General features: G+C 43.9%; 1 protein-coding gene across 4 annotated transcripts in view; it reads right to left on the bottom strand.

Annotated features, from left to right (window-relative positions):
• ulk4 (unc-51 like kinase 4) overlaps nt 1-23369 on the bottom strand; it is a 108408-nt gene that overhangs the window by 12274 nt on the left and 72765 nt on the right. For 3 of the 4 annotated variants that reach the window (XM_035413352.1, XM_035413374.1, XM_035413384.1), the window contains exons 33-35: nt 10712-10875; nt 8515-8604; nt 2307-2504 (exon numbers count right to left, since the gene is read on the bottom strand). In XM_035413352.1, coding sequence (XP_035269243.1) covers nt 2307-2504; nt 8515-8604; nt 10712-10875 — 452 coding nt within the window. The remainder of the gene's footprint in view (nt 1-2306; nt 2505-8514; nt 8605-10711; nt 10876-23369) is intronic. The other variant, XM_035413363.1, reaches the window with a different exon arrangement.

Below are 23369 nucleotides of genomic sequence, written 5' to 3'. Positions count from 1 at the left end.
CTCTACTGATCGAGTAAGGAACCCCTCAGAGGCAGCAGGCAAGCTTGATAAGCACTGCAGGACTGTCACATGCTACATTTTTTGTGCTATCAGGGGTGTAAGAAAAGTATAAAATCCAGTGGTGGAACCAGAGTTGGTGAATTGTAGCTTCAGGTTACAAGAAACTCATAGAATCACACAAGAAGGGAATTGTGTAGAACATAGGTATAGCGCGCAAAGCCATAATGAAGACTAACAGACATGGATATCTATTACTGCATGTTACTGACCAATCATGTCAAAGGTGACATCATCTCCTTTTAAACTTCAGGAGCATGGGTTAATAAATGTCACTGTGTTTACTGATGTCATTGCCCCTCCCCCACCTGTGTAACATGGAGATTAAATGAGAGTGTCAGTAACACAGCGACAGTGCAGAGGGATTCAGCAAGAATGGCTGTGCTCTTCACACTCTTCAGCTGAGTTTCAACTGCGTTATTAAGAACATTACATGTTCAATTACCCACAGAAATGACGAGAAACAATTGGGTTTCATTAAAAAAATTAGGTTATATTTTAATTAAACCATCTATAATCACTATGTTGAATAAATATTTCTAAATGGTTACTGCAAAATGCACATGGCATTACGTTGGGTGTTTACTACACAAGGGGGGGGGGGGGGGGGTTCTGCCTCAGAAGAAGATAAAGAAAGCAAAGGCTTCCTAATGCACAGAATTAATCCAAACTCATTAATGAGATAAGGCAGGAAAAAGCAGTATCTACGGATTTCTGCAACAATATATATATATATATATATAATATTTCTGGTTGATGGTGCTGTAATGACCCTATAGAGGGGAAATGGTTAATGCACAAAAATCTGGCCTTCCCTTAAAGACACCAGCTCTTATAACACCCCCCCCCCCAATTCTATACAGAATAAGGTTTCCCCTATCATTCTATAGGTGGAACAGGCCACAAAAAATCTGAGAAATCATAAAAAATAAAACAACTGATTAAGAAAAATACATTCAGATCACGCCTGTTTGCTGTCTGAATTTTATTTGAACAGATAAACCTAATGAATACATATATAATGAATTAGTCACTCCCTGGCCTGGCTGCTGAAATGGAATGGAAGGGGGGTTCACAGCTACACTGAAAGTGAGTCAGCTGGCTAGCTGCACAGGTTTGATTACCTCACAAGAGAACTTTCAAACAAGCCACTGTCACCGCACTCGTGAAAGCTATACACTGCAGGTAATCAAACCGCTCAAAAGGCGACTTCTAAAAAAAGAGGTTCATTACCACAGAGGAAGATATAGCCCTTCTTTTCAGTTAATAGCCCTGCTGTTGAAGAGCGCCATGGCATTGGCAGTGCCGAGAAGGACGGGGTATCTGACCGAGAAGAATAGACCCAGTGCTGCTATATTGTGTTGAGCCCTCCTCAGCTGGAAGACCCACATTATCAGACAGGGTTTTATAATGCCAGACCGGGTCGGTATTCTCAAAAACTCTGCTGCTGCTTGTTAACAAACCAAAGAAATGTGATAACATTGACTGGTTGAAATGTGATGGCATAGTTAACAAGATAGCTACATTCCAGGGCGAATAACACAGCAGCTACTTGGATACTCTGCAGCTGATGAAGTCTAGCCCTAATTAGCCAACTTCACTTTTCCCCAGATCCCCCCCACCCCCCTTGTTCTGCTGCATATGGAGTCAGGACATGCAGCCCATTAGGAGAGGTACAGCTGACAGGAATTTCACTGAGGTCCCCAGCCAGGCACACAGAAAGGGCAAGTTGGACCTCCTTATGGCAACAACTTTAACAGACAGTACTTCTGTCTTACTCATTAAAGTAACCTTATTTTTATAATAATTTGTTGTAATGGTATCAGTCTGTATTAATCAGCAAATCTTATTGATTCAAGGGACTTGACTAAAAAAAAAAAAACTAACTTTTTTATCATTTATTTTCAGAATTGTTTATGGACATGATGGGATTCTTATGCTATCCCAGTTCTCCTCCATTTCAATAGCCCAGATTCAATATCCCAGAGCCCAACTGTAAGATTGTCTTAATACTGACAGAGAAAGTGACACTGCTCAGGGTGTCGGTCACTGTTGGCTGCAAATGATGCTGCCACCCTCTCAGAATACCTCATGTCCTGTCTAAAGGAATTATGGGAAACACTGAAAGACCCAGGGCTATCCAACACAGAGACAGTGATTCACATACAAACTTACACGTTACATTCTCACTGTTACACTCTCACACATATACACACTAAGCACCATATGATAATATTATACCCGCTCACCCCGGGACCCACCAGGCGTTTGGCCACCCTGAGGAGCAGCCTCTGCGGTTTGGGGAGGGGCTGCTGCTCCAGCGCCCGGGCCAGGCTCACAATGTTTCCGGGGCGCAGGCAGTCCAGGCTGTTTCCGGCGTACAGCTGCACCAGCAGGGACAGGCACTGGCTCGCCACCTCATACACCTCCGGTTCCCCGCTCGGCAGCTGGGCCAGCCGGGCCGGAAACACAGAGACAGAGACATAAAGGCTGGAGGTTAGAACATATAGACATAAAGGCTGGAGGTTAGAACACATAGACATAAAGGCTGGAGGTTAGAACACATAGACATGAAGGCTGGAGGTTAGAACACATAGACATAAAGGCTGGAGGTTAGAACACATAGACATAAAGGCTGGAGGTTAGAACACATAGACATGAAGGCTGGAGGTTAGAACACATAGACATGAAGGCTGGAGGTTAGAACACATAGACATGAAGGCTGGAGGTTAGAACACATAGACATGAAGGCTGGAGGTTAGAACACATAGACATGAAGGCTGGAGGTTAGAACACATAGACATGAAGGCTGGAGGTTAGAACACACAGACATGAAGGCTGGAGGTTAGAACACATAGACATGAAGGCTGGAGGTTAGAACACATAGACATGAAGGCTGGAGGTTAGAACACATAGACATGAAGGTTGGTTAGAACATTCCTCAACCCATCAATCTACCGCTAAAGGACCCACATTTTCTCTCAAATCACTTTCAGATACAGATCACGTACAGATAAAGTGCTGTTTTTCATAAAGCAGAGTTTGAGAAAGTTCATCTCCTTTTCTCTCGATTGATTGTAACGATGGCTCAAAAGTCACATCCAAAATCTGATTTTCATAAGCGCATTGTTTTTATCTGACCATCCTTCCATTCCCCCTCTGCTGTAACGTTATACTGCACGTGTGGTAGTGTTACAGGACGGAATGACACAGTGACTGAGAGCTCAGACTGCGCTCAGCTCCATCCATTCTGCAGTCTGTGAATGGAGCCGCACTTTTGTGTTACTCACTGAGTTAGATCATGTGATCCCTCAGTGATTAATGAGTCTGAGGGGAGCTCGCGGTCGGGTTAAGGCCCCTTTTGATTCCCTCCACTGTGTGGCCCCTTCCTCACAGCCCAAAACCCACGAGCCACGACCACACAAAGCCGCAGCAACCTCCTGGAGCCCAGCGCCCCGTCCCCTAAGGACCGGCACAATCACCTTCCTCTCCAAGCAGCACACAGGCTGAATGCACAGGCTTATCAGGTTATTGTTGCTGCAGAGAAGTCAAAACAGAGATCAGACCAGCTTAGCAGGGTTTATAGAAAACTCTGCTCGCTCAATTGTTGTGGCCGACACTTGCAAAAGGAAAAAAAAACACAAAGCAATCTAAACAAATGAAATTAAATGTGTAAGAAGCAACAATGGATCCAAAGCACATTCCTAGAATAGCGAGGCTGTGTGTCATTTGAATGGCTAAGGACGGAACCCTTGACAGCCAATCGGTATTCCCAGATCCCCCCCATTCTGAGGCCTGTTATGATTGGACATGCGATAGAGACACCTTTTCCTGTGACACGTGAATATGTCCACAACAGACTTATCCACGTGTCCGCTGTGCTCTGGGAGGTTAAGGGCTGCATGATTTGGAACAGGTCAAATCTCTGTGTAAAAATTAGGGGTTTAAAGTTTGTGAGCTGGTACGTACCTGGTAATTCTGCAACTGAAATGAATTCCCAGCTGCTGCTAAAGGTGTGCATACTCCAAATAAAGCGGCAGCGCAGGAGCGCCGCCGTGGTTCTCTGAGCCGGAGGCCCTTCAGCGAAGCGGCAGTGTAAACCGGGCCGCGTGTGAGAGGTGCTGACAGGAGCGTGTGAAAGAGCCCCGCGGAGACGCGAACGCCGCTCTGTGTGACTCTGCAGCTCCGCGGGGGCCCTCTCAGCCAGACTGGAGCTAGCATCGCGCGGGGACACTTTCAGTCAGACTGGAGCTAGCGTGGCGCGGGGACACTTTCAGTCAGACTGGAGCTACCGTGGCGTGGAGCTAGCGTTGCGCGGGGGCCCTTTCAGCCAGACTGGAGCTGCGCGGCATAGCCACGGGGCGCAGTCATCGCCCAGCCAACCACGCACTCAACCTGTAGACGCACTGCCGGGGGAAACCGGGGGGGGGGGGGGGGGCTGTTCACCGCACTCTGACACACGGTGCCGGCACGAGCGGTGCAGCTCCGGTGACAAATAAACACATCAGAGCCGCCCGAGCGCCGCCGTGCACTGCCATCTGCGCCACTCACAGGCAGCGCATCATGCTGTTTGAGCCCGTGGCTCAGCGCCTGACGCATCCATCGCCCCGCTGCCTGTAAATCCACAGCTGATTGGCTAACATTCAGGATCTGATTGTGGAAACACAGCTTATTGGTTCAACATCAGTCACATAGCCATTGCTTTGCCGTGTGTGAGATTTTTCATTCATTGGACCACCGGCTTATGCTGACAGACACTGGAAGAGATATGCAAATGAAGACACATACAGTACAGCTGGCTGAAACCAAAGAGACGGTCTACAAAGATAATGTAAATATAAACAGCTGGAGATGGCGTGAACTGTAGAACAGGTGTAAAAAGATGTTAACCATGGAAATGGCCATAAATATTAGATAGTAAACAGAACAGGACAGTGTTAATACTCTACTCCTTCCAGAGTGACTGTTTATGAGTGTGACTATATTGGGCCATGTGTAAAAATGAAAAAAAATGATGCCACACTTAGAATAGTCAATAGCAGACTGACTAAATCTTCAGTTTTCCCAGGCCTAGTTACTACACCATTGCCTTACATTCAGTATCTACAACCACATCCAAACAAACTTTTTCTCTGAGAATGCAACAAAATCCCTGCTAAACTTGAAAATCATAATTAAAGGTAGATCCTGGGATAAGACATCAGACACGTGCAAACGTGTATATTGTAGTATCTTGTAGAATTCAGACGTTGTTCAGGAGAGCCTGCACAATGTCAGCCACTGAAGAGGGAAAAGGGTTCATGTCAAACTGATTTGAATATTTTAGCAAAAAATAATAATCTAAAAACAATATTGTACAACTAGCCATAATAAACACAAATTTTCTTTCTGCTTTGAACTAGCTAGCTAGCAAGCTATAGTTTCATTTACCCAATTTACAATGATAATAACTATGTAGCTCATGAATAAATGAATGAAAATTATAGCCCTGGACAGATATTGTTTTGGACACAATAAGCACAACATAAAATGCATGCGATGCAAATCCATCACAGAGGGCAACACGCTGTGTTCATGGCAGGGTTTCCTGTCAGTGCAGCCTCTTTGCTTTAAACAACATCTGGCATCGCCCTGCTGGTTTTGTTTTTGTGTCATATCCCAGGATCTACCTTCAAACATAAAATTATATCAGACCTCAGTTCTTCAATTTAAATCAAATTTAAATACTTAAATATTGCAGTGCAGTAACATTCAAATTATTTATGTATACCTTGTGAACTTGGACCCTGTACAGGTGTGAATGCCCAGAATTGTTCTATTTATTATTCCTGTCTCATGATGTCTGGAGATGTTCATTATTATTTCAAAACCTCAAATCATAATTAAAGTAACTGGAGATGGATGAGGATTTCTTGCACTGTTTTCAGCAGTTTCAGCCACTGATTCTTATCAATCCCAGAAATACTAAACCGGAATAAACCAGAACTGAGGATACACAGCTGATACTGGTTGTGACTGCTCTGCTGGTTTATTTACCTCTCTAGTTCCTCTAATGGTAAAACATTGTTACAGTATAAGGTGTTTGGGTGGTCAGTCATTGTGTCAGTGAGGGACACTACTGTTTCTAATTCTACTTCTCACAGGTTCTAACTGGGAAGATGTTTGATTACTGGCTTTGATGGAGTTTAATTGAAGCCTTTAAATGACACTGTGTGACACATTGAAGAAGCCCTTTAAGAGTCTTTTTAGTCAAGGTTTCATATCCCACAGTCCTGCAATTACAGGGCCTACAGTCTGTCGGGCACGTTCTAGTTTGATATCAGTGAAGGGAATGCTATTACATAAGAGGAAAAGGTAATGTACACGGTAATGTAATACCTCTTTTCATGAAATAACAGCTTATAAATGATCTTCCCAGAAGGTTAGTGGTTTAGTGCATTGAAACAAAACATATTTACCACTGTCACACAGTAGAATGTATATGTCAAAAGTCAGCCAAAAATTGGGTGCTCATCTTCAAATGCTAAATGTAAGCCTACAGAGTAGATCCTCCTCACACATATACAGTCTCATATTTTGAAAGGGAGATAGCTATAAAACGTTGAATAACGGTTTAAACCCGTTCATATCCAACAAATATTAATTAAACTGCAGAAAGACCGTCTGAGAACTTCCCACAGGTTATGATGCAATTTCTTTTCAGTTTTTTGCAGTGATGGATTTAGAAGAACATACTGGGAGAAATGTGTGCAGCACTGCAGAGTCTGTGCAACGTTTCAAGAATTTCAAGAGGTCATTGTTTGTTTTAGGTTCCATTATGCCCACTATTTTAAATCCCTGTTAAATAATTATGTAATGCTTTCAGTTTGTCGGACGTACCATATATTTCTGTCTTTATTCAGTTGTACCATACAACCCATACTGTTTAATAAGTCATTTTCTTTTAACCTCTGTAAAGCATTTTGTGCCAAAAATGTATGAGATGCAATACTACTACTACTACTACTACTACTAATAATAATAACAGTTATTATTAAGTACAGTTTATCATCTCCAGTTGTGCAGGCCTGTAAAAACATATGGTGGCCTCTCCGCTGACCCATGCCCGAGCAGTGAAGGCACTCTCTCCACAGGCAGGAACATATGGAGAGAGGGGGTGGTGAAACCATACCCGCAAATACACGCACTTCAACGCTCCGGCAGTTCCTGTTTTTCTATTTCCCTCATCCCATCCCTCCTCCTCTATCCCTCGTTCCTAGCCCACTTTTCTCTCGCCTTCTCCTCTACCCGCCCTCTCCCTCTCTCTCTCTCTCTCTCTCTCCCTCATTAGGAAGCGTCACCTAATTGCATGTTTCCCCCTCCCTTCACAGTGGGAGTCGACGCTGTGCTGGCGCACCAAGCCTGAGTCTAATTATTTTCTGAGTACTGCAAATGGCAGGAGTGAAGAGCACGTGTCTGATCCCTGCCAGTCTCCGGGCTCAAATGAGGTCTGTGGCGTTAATACGCCGCGTTCGCCGGCTCGTCCTTCTCACCGTGCCAGAGAAGACCCTCTTCATATGAGAAAGCACTTTTTCCATTAGTCCCTTCGTGCGCTTCAGGTTGAGTCCCTGCTTAAAAGTCAGTCTGATAAAACCACTGGCACAATAAGCCCCTGAATGTTCCCTGACTGCCAGCCTGATTTTCTCACCGCAGTAATAGACAGACATAATGAGCTGACAGCTCCTACTCCTGCGTGTATTTGCGGTGCTACTTTCACTATATATGGAAATGCTCCATGAGATCACACAATAGAATGATCATTATTATGCTTTCCAAAATTCTAAATCTCCACTGGCTGCCCCCCACGACACTACTTAATATAGTTAAATCCCTGTTATTATGTTCTTGCAATCACCAAATCTGCAGGAGTTTGTTTATTTCATTAGCATTAGCCAATGTAGCTCATTACTGCTACCTGTATTATGTTCAGTGCAGTACTGCATTTCTGCCATGATATTTATAAATGAAATACATTCATCATTCATTAGAATGCTTAGAACCACACATTTCACAAATATGCAATGTTTCCTATACCCTTCCAGCCCTCCTCCCCTCTGCCACACACACTATACACACATTCACAAACACATTACATTCACATTACATCTGCCCATTTAGCATGCTTTCTTATCCAGATAAACTAACAGAGTACATTTTTACACACAATCCATGAATACTGAACAACTTAAAGTATTTCAAGTTAAGTACCTTGCTCAAGGGAATAAACCCCCCTCTCACACATGCATGCACGTGCACACACACACACACTCACACATACCACACGCACACACGGACACGCACGTACACACACGCTCACACACACACACACTCACACATACCACACACACACACCTGCACGCACACACGGACACGCACGTACACACACGCACGCACGCACGCACGCACACACACACTGACCATCTGAATGAGCAGGCTGATGAGGTCTGTCAGTGGCTTGTTGAGGAGCAGGAGGCCCTCTGCTTTCTGGGAGTCCTCTCCTCTCTCAGACTGCACCCAAAAACACACAGAGAGAAGGACACAAGTCAAACACAAAAAGATAGAGGAGAGACTAAATGAAGAGAAAAGAGACAGATGAGAGAGGAGATAGAGAGAAGGCAGACATGTTTACCATAAAGAGGAAAAATATTTTCTACTGAAACACATTTCAATACATACTCTTCTTCTCAAAGTAAATGCATTGAAAGTGAATTTTAATATAATTTAAATGAGTATGCCAACTGAGCAATAAACATGTTCTATTCCAAGTGAACTGGAATTTATCGGAGAAGTTGATTTTAAATTCAGATGTAGAGCTGACAGGCTGGTGAAAACTGCTGCTTCAGTACTGTGATATTTACTGGTCCTTATCCTGCAGTACTTCACCACTTCTCTGGATCTACTCTAGCATCACGGACGGGCCAAATCCAACCTAAACGCAAGGCCTTTTTTATCCACACTTGTAAAGATTCCTTTACTTCTTACAAATTCAAGCAAGAGTTATTTTTTTTAACGTTCTTACACATTTTTTTGTTCATTTCAGCAACTGTCATATTAAGCCTTACAGACAAAAAGAAATGTGGAAAAAGTGATGCTTGTAAAGCACAGCCTCAAAGTTACGGGAAAAACCAACTGCAGCCGCAGTCTACAAAAAAACACTTTGTACGGAAGAGTAAAGAATTATCTTTCAGATCATAACTTTACATCAGCTTCCGCTTTAACACAGGAGGTGGCTCCGTCTCTTGACTTTCACCAGCTCACAACAATGACAGCAAATTCAATTTTCAGCGTGGCGGTGCATCTGTATTCTTCACACCCCCTAAAAATAAAATGATTGGAGAGGTCTTGGCAGCTTCTTGTTTTTGCTGTTTATTTTTTTTGTCAGCTGAGAATACTTGTGAAGGCTGAACAGCTGCAGCGACGCGATTATTTAGCCTTCAGTGCTCGGAAAGTTTGCTCCCTCATTTTCTTAATTGTGGAGTGCTGCGGTTAGCTTATTCCTTCGTTTAAAATATTAATGCAGGATGAATCTGACAGAAATAGAGGATGCAGCCAAAACAGAGAGAAAGAGAGGGAGAGGGAGAGAGACAGAGAGAGAGAGGGGGGGTGTTGGGTGCATATTCATCCTTATCATTATCATCCCAGTGTCTGCGATATGCACGGGCTTTTTAATGAGCTGAGCTCTGCTTCCTCTTCCTGCGTCTGTGCTGAAAGTGCTTGCTGGGCAGCTCAGTGTAAGAGCCCCTGGCACTGCTGAGGGACCTCACGATTCCTTCACACAAAGGCTCATTAACACCGGCCCCCATAACTACCCATCGTCAGCCGTAATGCTGCTGCCCACCTCAGAGGACGCGCTCGCCCCCTCCACGACACACCGGCCAATCAAACCATGCTAATCGCACCCGTCACCACCTGGCACTGTCGCTTCTTTAACCTCGCCGATTGTGCACACATATTTCACACTGCACTGTATACAAACAACAAAGCCAATGTTATCACAACAAAAGCTATTATAGTCATTCAAGGTCATTTCTATCACTGCGGTGACACTGTAATTCTTATGGTTTTTCCATTGTTCTCTCAAAAGTAGTATCATTATAGTTGTTGGTTTCAGTGTAGCCTGCACTAATAAACCCAAAGAGATATTTATTGTGTAGAAGCCCTAGACATTTTCAGACTAGTAAATGTTTATCATGGGATTGCAACCGTATATAAGGATTGTACATTTCTTTTTTTATAATACCACAGTCCTTTTGCCATTGTTTCACTTCCTAAGACAAACCTATATAAATATTACCTGCATAAAATGGCAACTTTCTGTCAGTCCATTATGAAATTTTGACAGCAGAAGTTTTTCGAATAATTAATTTATCAACAGCTCATCACGTATTATCCTTAACCAACAAATGCCGGCGGTAGTTGTTGCCTTCAAGAGCTATTTTAACAGGGCACCAATTAATCTTGTTATCGTGCTACTGTTTTTTTAATGCTAGGGGCTAGCATCTCCACTCAGCAGCACATGAACATAAGCACACAGAGAAATGAAAGAGGAGGTGATGCTTCGGAAGTCAGAGGAGGAGGATGAGGAGGAGGAGCAGGAGCAGGCGGATCTGTGCACCTGTAGAGCCTGCCGCACCACGGTGGAGGTGCTCCTCAGGACCGTGTGCAGGATCTCCAGTAAGGACAGGAGCACACTGCCGCCCTTGAGCCCGGTCTGCTCCTCCCCTGCCAGGTACAGCGCCCCCACATCCATCAGCACAGTGTGCAGGAACTCCACCAGACCTGCAGGGGAACGGGGGGGGGGGGGGGGGTGACAATAACGGACCTGTGTGTCAGCAGTTCACTCTTTACTTGTGCACAGCGTGTCAGCCATCACAGCTGAATGAGCAGCCTGATCTCCAGACCCGCAACGTCACTATGACCTACCTCCTACAAAGACATGCACGCACACATGCATGCACACACATACACAAACACGGACACGCATACACAACATACACCGCATAACATACACACACACACACACACACACACACACACACACACATACAATCACAGTAGAGATACTTTGGATACTGTGCGAAAGAAAACCATGAATGCATTTATACTATATTCATAGTTTGTATTTATACCCTTTTAATGCCAAATATTATTTTGGAACGCCCAATCACAACTGCCAGCTCACACCATTACTGCAACATCCTCTGTAAGTTTGAGAGGGCAGACAATAGCTTGCACGTCCTCCAGCTCACATGCCAGCAGCCACACTTGCATTCATTCTGCTGTGCTCTGCAAAAACTCTGATTGCAGGCGGCAGGCCCTTGGTGACACGCCTGTCAATCATGTGTCAGCCCACAAGACTACAGGACAGTCAATCCTTGTACAGCCAGGATTTGATTCTGGGCTGCTGGTTTCTACACACTTCCTATGGATTCTGCGGAGAAATATTTGTGCGTAAAGACAGGCGGACATTGTGATCGTCCGTGTGTGATGGACGAATGGCAGATTCCACATGACGGACTGATAAAGCACAGCAAACAGCCAGTGCTGAGCTGTGCATGCACTTTCCTGCAGCCTAAGAGGACATGCTCTGCAAAAGCAAATTATGAAAGGAAAAAGGGAGAAAAAAAGAAATTAAGAACCATCTTTTCTGAGTTCATGTACCAATTACAGAATACCCGGAGGACAGGAAGATACTATCTTTCACCAGTGCTACAGAGCCTTTGGATTTTCCACTGCCAGCACCGCAGAGATGTTAATCACAGATGAATCATCCGTCTTTAACTTTCTTGGTGTCTCTCTCTTAGTCTCTGACCTGTCAGCCTGGATCGTGGCAGGTGCTCCAGTTTTCTGTGTGTGTGTGAAAGCGCATACTTCACCTGCACACCGATCCCTTCATCTTTACAAGACTGATTCTCTCAGATGGCTCAGACACATTCAGGAAAAGAGTACAAGGGTACACAGGCCTCTGAAAGCTTATCATTCCTTTACCTCGCAGTCATCAATTACTAATTCATACCAAACTAACATCTCAGTACCTGAAAAAAAAATGTGATTGATATTTGAAAGTGAACCGCTTTGAAAGTGTAAGAGGTCACTTTGATATGAAGGCCTTTACAATCTGATCTATGAATGCTTTTCATGTCCGAAATAAAGTTCCGCCTGGGTTTTCATTTCCTGCTGGAGGGAGGAGAGGGCTGGTGCGGCATCCTTCGGTGCGGTGACGTGCCCTTTCATAATGGCACTGTGACTGTGGCACTGCCAGCTGTGGGGGCACTCACTGGGCCGTAGCATTTCCCAGGGAGAGGGGGCTTTGGCTGGCAGAGCGGCCCCCGCATCATTGCCAAATAATCACTCATCTAGTCCATATGGGCCTCTGCTGTCTAACAGCAGCTGATGGGGGAAAGGGCACAGATGGAATGGACTTACAGTCATAACTGGCCTTTCAAAATTGCTCAAAAAGGGAAGACAAACGTATTCTCCATTCTTCTGCTTCCCAATAGAATGTGCATTCAAAGGGATCTAGACTGGACTACCTGCACTAAATATTGTGCAATTATAGCACTACTCTGCTTCTTACTAGCGCTTTGCTGGCATCCTACCACAACTGTAATAGCAGACAGAACAAACCTATTATAGTATCTCTCACATCACCTTAGCACTGATTTAAAACCTTACAATAGCAAAGTACTTAAAGGTTTGTCTGATATATCCCTACTGCTCTTTACACTATAAAACTACAGCTGCCCTGTGAGTAATATTCTTTCTGTAATTGCATCCTTGTTTTTTTTCCCATTCCATTTTATGCATCCATTTTTTCCCATTCCATCTGTTATAATTCCAGACTGAATTTCTGCAGTGTACTCTGCGGCAGAAGCTCTCTGAAGAACTCTCTCAAATGGACCATTAACGGTGCTTTTGAACAGCTGCAGCTTATCAAACGCAAAATGAAAAACAGAAGCAGGCATTAAGAAAGCACGAAAGATATTAATGAACAATCACGACAGTACAGCTTAATATGTGTGGCTTGCAGCCCGCGGGCTAGCTTGGCGGAGCGGGAGAAGAGCGCACTCTCTTTACACATCTGACACTGTACCTTTTAAAAGTCTCACTGACCTTCTCATCTACCGATAATGTCAAAAATAAGACATCGCCGACTCCTGTAAAGGTCACATTTAACAGCCACAGAGAAGTCTGTGTTGTGGAAATCATTAGGCACGCTAATGCCATTTATGGAATTTCAGTACCGACCATTCGCTTGTCACTGGGGGTGACAGACCTGAGAACACAGAATGTATAAACCCCAGTAAACCACAGTATGGAAAAACACAGCTGTTCAAGAAAACACATAGACCGCATGAGGAATGTAATGTAATTAGACAAAAGCTTGCCAGGTGGCTGGCTGATGTATTGGGTGTAAACAATGGGATATAGCTTAAGATAACAGCTGAGTGACAGCTGGGTAGGTGAGTAGAGATGTAACATTGCACTCAACTATGATTCGTATCATGGGGGGGGGGGGTTCTTACTCTTTACTTATAGACTATTTTATCCACTAAATTCATTAGGAGAAAACTATTTCTATCTATTCTTTAGCCATTGTATGTATCATCAGATAGCACACTTTCCTTTCCATATGGCAGTTAGAACCACTCACAGTAAAGTGCCTTTTAAACGCACACTATGCAGGGTGTTTTTTTATCCCTGCTGTGGCCCTGTATTCACAATCACAGAATTCACTTCCTCAGTGTTTAACCCTGCCCACTCACCCCGAGTATCCAACCTAACGTACTGCAGCTAGCTGGAAATCCAGAGGCGACGTTAGCACCATTAAATGAGCCACAGTAGAAAGGCAGTTTGATTATAGTTTAATTCCATTATGTTGAACCTAACAGTGGTTTTACCATTGGGGCCGCATCCTGTCGGCTTGCCTTTTTACTTGTGTCTGGGAAGCTTCGCTAGCAAACCACAGGCTCACAGCCACGCCCACCCCTCCCCACAAAGAAAAGAGCATCACATCCAGAAACGTCCCGAACACATTTTAGAATAACAAATACAGGTAAAGATATACAAATTTTGTGAAAGTGCATAAAAACAGAGATTGCCAGTCCATCATAGATATGACTGAGCATGGTTATTTAATAATATTTTCAAGGTAAAAATCCCGCATAGAACGCCTTCAGCCAAATCAGCATGCTGTCTTGTTGAATGGATGGGTGTGCTCTCGCGACTGTTAGTCACATGGCCCTTGTTTTGACCAGTTTCCTCTGGTCAGTGGCAGCCTTTTTGGGTGTCTCCTGCAGGTCTTTTAAATATTTTGTAGGAAAACAGTCAGTCTGAACTAAATTCAATTAAAATAAAATAATGTGCTAATATATGAACTGTGGTTCACTTGTTTTGATTTTGGTACACAGGATTTTTTTGCACCCTTATAGGTGAGATATCAGAGAAATCTCTCAGTCTGCACCACAGTTCCTGAATATACCCCCCCCACCTCCCCAGGCACTACAGACAGGTCCTGTTAGTGCGGCTCTGTACGTCTCTAATGTGCGTCTTACCGAGAAACGGGAAAGCAAGGTGAAGAAAATGCTAATCAGTTCCGCTGAGTGCACTCGAGCAGGGGCTCTTCCGCCGCCGCGATGCGCGGACCCGTGCGCAGACGTCAGCCACGTTTTGCCGAGCAGAGTAAGGAGCCCCTTATTAAGAGCTCTTCCGGACTGGAGCCCGTGCGAGGAGCGCACGACCTCTGGCGAAATTACCGGGCGAGATACAGGGGGGAGAAACGCGGGGAGACGCAGACGGAGAAATGCGCACTTCTCCGCGCGTCTCCGGAGATAATTGAGGAAAATCTCACCACTCTCATGCGTCGAACAAGAAAAAAACAAGATTGCGAGACAGTGTCATTCATTATTCAGGAAAGCTTCCACGCTGACACTAGTGATCAAAGCCCTAGTGACACTGGGAAAAGGGTCTAAGACACAGCGCCGCGCGCAGCAATCTGAGCCCGAGAACTGACGCAATCTTTAGCTTTTCATTGTAATATACGCCTGGATTCAATCAATATTTGTCCTTAACTTTGACAAAAATAAATGTGTTTGTTTTTTGTTTTCACAAACGCAGACAAATGAGTTCAGCAATCACCAAAATTAACTTGTCATACTGTTTCGAAGACAAAAGTAATATTTGCTTTAGTTGTAAATCAAAGTTAATGAAAAGTAGACTGAATCTAGCCCACAGTAACTTACACACACGCACACATACATTCACCAATACACATGCGAGCACACAAAACATGCCTCAAAAGACCCCTGAGCAAGGGCAAGTACCACAAACTATTTTACATCACCAGAAGCCCTTGGCTGGACATTGACAATAATGGTGAGACTGTGTGACGGACACTGCATCACTACTGATTTGAGAATGGATGACTGCATAGGCCCAAATATTCTGCCCAGTCACACAAGGCCAGTGTCTGTACTGAATCCTCTGCCCAGTCACACATGTCCAGTGTCTGTACTGAATCCTCTGCCCAGTCACACAAGGCCAGTGTCTGTACTGAATCCTCTGCCCAGTCACACATGGCCAGTGTCTGTACTGAATCCTCTGTCTGGTCACACATGGCCAGTGTCTGTGCTGAATCCTCTGTCTGGTCACACATGGCCAGTGTCTGTACTGAATCCTCTGCCTGACGTCTGTACTGACTCTGTGCAGTGTCTGTATCCTTGAAGAGTGCCAGAGCTCCTGGGGTGTATCTAATTAAATACTGTCATGTGTCGTATGCTTTTGCAGCTAATTACCAAGTGCAAATGAACAGAAATGAGCCGCACTCTGATTTCAATCTTCAGGTCACATGTGACGCACCCATGTCTTCCTTTCATTAAAACACAAGGGTACTGCCAATATCAATTATTACACAGTAGCTCAGCTAAATCATCCCCTAATGAAGCTCAAGTCGTATTCAGTTCCGGAAGCCAGCTGTAAATCCTGAACACGCTGTCATTCAGCCTCACATTTCAGCGTCTGCCTTTTCCCACACGAGACCGTGTTTACGGACCATGTTATTCAGCTCGAAAGAGCTGCGGTCAACGCAGTCCTCTTGACGTTTAAGCCGTGTAACGTAAACGGCCTTTCTCCTGCCTCAGATTCATTTCACTCTTCTTTAATCTCTAATGGGGCCGAGGCCGAACACCAGCGCACTGCAGAGAGCAGAGGTGGGCAGTGGCAGCGGGCTCTGCTCTGGGAGCTGGTCTCGGGTCTGTGTCACCCCTCACAGCCCCAGAGGGCCCTTATCTGCAGCTCCAGAGAATCTGAGGAGCGTGCCAATTATAAAATCCATCTGACGCGTTCCCCGCTCCGTCTCTCACACCGGCGCCCCAGTCGCAACTTAAACAGCCAATTAAAAGCTGTTTCTTCTCCTCTCCTCGCTCCGTGTTCTGGAGGGTGCTGCCGCCGCACCCGGAACAGCTGGAGATAGTGTTAATTGGCAGAGTTATATTTAGTGCTGGGTCAACAGTTTCCTAGAAGCAGAACGTGGTTTTCACATAAGGATGCTGACTCTTTTAAAAATAACTTCCCGTAATGAGACTGGTCAAGGAGAGTGAGTGCGGCAGGTCACAGTCACTGAGCCCTGGAGTGGACACTTCTGAACTGATGGCACGGGGGGAGGGGTGTGCGTGTCAGCCTTCAGAAGCATGTGCAAACAACTCCTTATATTATCACAAAGCCGAACAATCGCTTCCACACACCGGAGAGGGCTCTCACACATGGTAAAACTAGTGCAGGTCCCTCATTGTGAGAACTCCAGTTTGGTTAGGAAAGGTGCTTGTAAACTGTGTTTTGTAGGGTTTTGCCATTTTAAGGCATGATTTTTTTCTGAAATTAGATTTTCAACCAAACATATAGTAATATTATTCATGTACGTGCTGGAGCTAGCTTGTTAGCAAAGTGAAGAAATAACAAACAGGCAGTACTGAATTATGCATGTCTCTGTAATATAACATCACTGATCCATGTGTCTGGTATTGGTGCACTTTCAGCAAGGTAGCTACTCTGGGGTGTGAGGGAAAAATTTCAGAACTAAACATATTGAGCATTTTATATACTATGCATTTTGAAGACGTGTTTGTTAAGAGGGAAAGATATTTGCATAACAGGGTCAAGGTTTCCTATTTCCTCAGGGATTTAAACTTTCACTATGATCAATATCCTCCATGGGGTCTCCATTGGCACTGGATCAGTACAATCACCTGACTAATCATACAGTGAGTGATTAAATGTGACCTTCATAAAAACAGTTTTTCTTAACACATGGAGAGGACAGGAAATAAACATGCCAAACAAAAGAAAGTCTTTGAGCGACCGAGTACTAGTATCCAACTGCACAGACAGATTCAAGATAAAACAGTTGGCCTATATTCTGCAATTTATCCACACACACAAAACAATAGATCAGCGCTACTCCACTCCAGGTTCTGCGGGTTGCAGTGTCTGCTGGTATTTGCTCCAATCATGCACTACAGCACCTGATTTCACTAATGAGCTTACTTCCTGAACCAAAGAGGTAAAGTAATGGACTACAGGGAGCTAATGAGTCAGGCAGCAAGTGGAAGGGTGTTAGACCAGCGGTCCCTCAGGGTGGGGTTGTATCACCCTATCTGTTCCTACATGTGTTTACAAGGACAGTCCTGTTGAGGATACTCCAGGTATTGGCTATGCTGATGACATCGGGCTGTCCAGGGCTATAAGGCTAGCTCAATGGATAGAGAAGCACAGCAGCTGGAGGAATGGGTAACAACAAACAACATGCTTCTTAATGGGAGGAAATCTGTCAAATTATTAATTTGTTTCTACGAAAATCCCTCCCCAACCAGTCCCTTTAACCTTGAGTGGACAGCCTGTTCCCGTGGTTACATGCTTGAAGTACCTTGGATTCCTTTTAGACAATGAACACAGTGGAGACTTTCACACTGATAATGCTGTGAAGAAGGCCTCTGAGCTTCTGCATTTTTTAACAGTGATGGCAAGGAACGGCCTTCCAATTAGCAACCCTGTGGACATTTACAACACACTAATCTGGCCATGATCGGAGTAGACAGTGTATTGCTGGTCAGCTGCTTTGAGCAATGTGCAGAAAAATAATAAAAATAATAAATAATGACAAAAAACAGAGACAGCACATAGAAACTTCCAGACCTGCAAACAGGGAGAGAGCAGGCCACAGTGAAACTCATTGGTGATATGCACAAGGCTGACCATCCCCTCCACAGCCTTCTCCCACCCAGCAAAGGAGAAAGAACAGGGCGGCTTCTTCAGAAGCCCAATAAACTTTCCCTCATCAGGACAAGAACTAATAGATTAAAAAGGGCCAGCATACCCACTTGTCTCAGACTAACAGTTGATCTTCTGCAACACGATGCCTTTTAATTATTATTTTTTTGTTTTTTTTAACTGATCATGCTTATTGTGGGGGCGGCACGGTGGTGCAGAGGGTAGCAAGGTTGTGGGTTCGAATCACGGCTTGGGGCCTCTCTGTGTGGAGTTTGCATGTTCTCCAGCGTGTCCGCGTGGGTTTCCACCGGTTTCCTCCCACAGTCCAAACACATGCAGGTAGGTTAATTGGAGACTCCAAATTGCCCATAGGCATGAGTGTGTGAGTGAATGGTGTGTGTGCCCTGCGATAGATTGATGGCCTGTCCAGGGTGTATTCCTGCCTCTCGCCCAATGCACGCTGGGATAGGCTCCAGCACCCCCCACGACCCTGCTCAGGATAAGCGGGTATAGATAATGGATGGATGGATGGATGGATGGATGATTATTGTGCAAAATATTGTGTTTTTTCTTGTGCTTCTAACGTTGTAAATTCAGCAAAATTCAATCTTTGTATTGCAAGACAGAATTAAATAAAAATCAATCAATCAATTAATCAATCAAATACCAGCAGAAACTGTGGCCTGCAGAACTTGGAGTTGAGTAGCAGTGCAACAGATGAACATTTACAATCAAAGACTGAGCAAGGTACTTATATTGCATTGCTTCAGTATACATCCAGCTGTATACATGAATACTATGTAAAAAATGCAAAAAGCTGTGTAAGTCGCTCTGGATAACAGCGTCTGCTCTCGCAGACTGTAAATGCTGGTAATGCATGTATGTATCTGTCAGCAGGGCACAAGAGAGCTTTGAGAAGTGGATAGATGTCTTCCATAATTTGACCAATGCACTTTTGGGTGCAAGCATTCCACTAGAAAAAACTGGACAGCCCCAAATTATGCACATTTCAATTTAGCATGTAATCAATGGCAGGGCAATCCACTCTGCAAAACAGCTAAGACAGAAGTACGTGCCTCAGCTGCTGATGCACTTAAAGAAAATATAAAGAAACTGGCCGAGTCAGCTGACAGTTTTATTTGTTTTGCAAAGAAAATCAATTTAATCAGATCTGACAGTAGTTCTCGCCTACACGGCGTACCTCACCGCTGTAAATTACTCTTCATTTGTAGGTGGCATCAAGAAATGCCTAATAGACTTTCAGGTGGATTTCAAAAAAGGGACAGCATGCTTCTCAACTGTAATGCAAGTGACATTTTTGAAGCATTCCAGGAAACGCTCAAAGACTTGAGGCCAAATGCAGTCCATTTAACCTGCAATGTCCCGCATGGTAGCACGGGCAGCTGAATCTGGTCAAGCAATTTCCCCAAAGATGACTCATGGCATGGCAGACGGTAAAAACATTTTTAAGCCTGGTCCCAGCAGAAAAGGACACAATAATGGATCAAGGCTCAGAACTCCCAGTAAAACCCCCACCTGAGTCATGCAAATGGCGCAGTTTGTATTCTGCTGTGCCCTGCTATTCCCAGCGCCTCAGTTTCTATTCCAGATCTGTGGACCTGCAGAGGGACATCCAATGAAATGCTACTGTGCTGGCACAGCTCAGGAAGGTATGTGACAAGGGTTTAGGGGAAAAGCGCACATTAACTGCAGAACAAGGCAAAAGCCGTGTTGAAATGATCCACTGGTTTGTGAACCAGAGATGCATGGATACATGGAGCATACAATAAGATGGAACAATGAAAAAAAAGCATACTAACCACTGGCTCAGCAGATGCACAGAGTAGTCACACCAATGACAAGCCAATGTGTGGAAGCATTCAGAGAAGTTGTGCAGAACCTGACAGCACGTTACAACCCTGATGTACCCCAAGGAAAAACTTGTTTCTTTCAACCAGCACTCAAATTCCGTGACCACAAGTTAGTCAGCACACGTGACAAAACTCCCTCCTGGAATTCATTACAGGATTTGACAGACACCGTTCTCCCAAACTTAAATTAAAAATGATTTGTGCAAGAAAGCAGCATGTGTAATGGCGCTGGGGGAGTTCTGGGACAGACGCGAGAAATTGTTTCAAAAATTGCGTGGAAAGCAAAACAACACCTGTCCAATCCAACCAACTCCAAAGATGCAAAATGATATGTCTCTTCATATGGACGAGCTTACACCAGGCATCTTCAAGCCATGACAGAGGATACAGTTAAAAAATATACCATGATTAAATTCAATCATGTTCAACTGTAAATCTTCCTTTTTCATTGAATTACAGTTCATTGGTTTTATTAGCCTTTCCCTGCCTACCCCTACAAATTATGAATTGCCATCTATATTTTTATGTAGGTGATATAACTACACTTTTTATGCATGCAGGCCAGCAGGCTTCCCGCAGACTAAAAAAAACAGCGACATAGCACAAATAAAATATGTCCCTGCTACATGTCTGTACTTCCAAAGACCACACTGAATACAGCATGCAGTGGTGTGGGATCACTGCTGTCAATCAATGTTAAGCGGCAACTGACATTTCAACGACTGGGGAGGTGAAATGTGTGGTCAAGGAAGACTCTACTGACCTCATTGTGAGGGATGACTGAAATACAGCTGAGAGAACTGACTTAAAAATGGTGACCTAAGTATATCTCAAGCCACCAAAAATATAAAAATACATAAATAAATGATATGAGGAGATACCCACTGAAATTCATTATAATACTTCACCTTCAAAGGTGAAAACAGAAAAAAACCCTCCTTTCTGTAAACAAGAATGACACTTTTTATGACCAGGAGACAAGATAAAAACATAAACAGATTCAAAAATAACCAGTGAGTCAGTGTTTAATGTCTGAAGTTGGTGCAGAACTGCTGTAAGCAGCAAGCAACGGAAATGATGTGCTTGTATTGATGGAAGTGGAAGCCAACATTCGATAGCAATAGAAAGAAAATACCGATGTGGCTGCTACAGAAAAAAACTGAAATACATTATATTGCAACTGGGCAACTGTCACCCTACAAGAAAAATGACACATTTTTTTAGCTGTGGGGCATCTATGATTTGTTCTAAATGTGGGGGAAAAAAAAAAAAAAAAAAGTTAATTCAAGTTACAATGGGTAGCTTGCTTCTGTTGTTTTCAGTGTTCAAAACATGGCAGTCGGGCAGAGATACTACCCTTCAATTACATTTCAATTACAAGAAGAGCCTGCGAGAGTTGAGTACAGAGAGAGCAACAGTGAGAGGATGATGAAGCTGAAATAAAGTTAGGGTGTACTGTAGGTACGACACTGCCGAGAGTCTGTGAAGGACCCCGCTCACTGTAAAGAATGTACTCATGGACCCAGTGCATGGAGACCAAGCCTCCCAGCCTGAACTGCACAGTTCTTCTATTCACTGACACTGGCGTGATACTGCTAGTAAAAAGCAGCAGGACATGTGCAAAGGTTAGTTTCTTCAGCTGCTAAGAAGCTTATCTCTTGATGCCACTGTGGAAAGGATTTAAACACCCAAAGACCTCATAGGGTAATTGCAAAACGTGACACTGTGAACTCATACAAACATTCATAAAACACATGGAAAAAGTTACGAAAAAGTAGCACTTCTTCGAGCCGATATTCAATCTGTGGGCTTAGCAATGAGGTGCAGGAACTGTAAGGACACACATTCCGAGGAAACGCTCTCGGAATGAGCGCTGTCGCTGTCACTCAGAGGATGATGAATACTTGAGCACCCAGGTGACTCAACTTAACCAAGGAAGCACAGGATCAGAATTCCAACACATCACTTCCTCACTGCCATGGAGCACTGAAGGTAGTACAGGTCTGATAGAAAAGAGCACTGAAGGTAGTACAGGTCTGATAGAAAAGAGCAGTGAAGGGAGTGCAGGTCTGATATCGAAGACCAGATGTGCACATCATTTTCTGCGATGACCCAAGTATATCAATCCATAGCAATCAATGAATTGAGAATTAATTGTTAAACTGCTGACAACAGCCATGTATTTAATACCTAAAAGCTAAATGAAAAGACAAAGTTGCTGAAATTAGCAGGCAATGAATCACAGAAAGCATAATCAAATTTACAGAATTTAAGGCTTCATCAATGAACCATACAGTAGTATGGGTAAAGCGCTCGAAGCTGCCAGGCAGAAAACCGTAGGATAAAACATTTCTTCTCATTAACATTACAGTCATCATCAGGGAGTCCTGCCGTGTTTGGTGTAAATCGGGGGGTAACTCATAATGATGTCATGACCCACAGTTTGTGCACTGCTGGAGCGGAGCACTTTGTGTTAGAAAGCCGTGAGGACAGGTCAGTGTGCCCAGCAGAGGAGTACAGGCTCAGGCTGGATCAGAATCACTGGAATGCTCTAATGGGTTGCACAAGAGCTACAACTGATACACTAAGGTATCATGAGCATAGCTCTAAAACAGGTGAAGGTCTCAAATATGGCACACATTATTTAGGCTATCCCATTTTGTCAATCCGCATTTCAGAAACCATCACTGGTTACCACACCTTTTTGTGGGCTCTTAAGCAGAAAATGAAGAAACTCTTTCCTCATTTTACAACAAATATGTCATAAAAAGCAATTATTTGAAAATACATAAAATATTTCCTTAAAAACTGCAATAGCTATATTATTGTAATCAATATTTTTCAAAAAAAGAATAATTCTAAGAGAATATCTATTTAATGCATGCACAGTTTTATACAGTATTTGGTATAAGGCATAATTTAAGGGAGGAGGTGTGCTGACTGCTGCCATTGCTTTATAATGAGTTTATAGGAAACCGCTGAGACACAGAAGGTAGAAGATTACACAAACATGAACAAAGAGAGTCTTACGAAGTACTGCTAGGTTCAGGCCAACTAGTGCCCAGAGCAGTAGCTAAAGTAGCGCCCAGAGCAGTAGTTAGTAGTAGTCCATTCTCTCAGTGTGAGAACCTCTTCCCA

This window comes from Anguilla anguilla, chromosome 1, assembly GCF_013347855.1.
Source record: "Anguilla anguilla isolate fAngAng1 chromosome 1, fAngAng1.pri, whole genome shotgun sequence".
In the NCBI taxonomy this organism is placed as follows: domain Eukaryota; kingdom Metazoa; phylum Chordata; class Actinopteri; order Anguilliformes; family Anguillidae; genus Anguilla; species Anguilla anguilla.
Note: the sequence above shows the minus strand (reverse complement) of the source record. Positions and strands in the feature narration are given on the sequence as shown.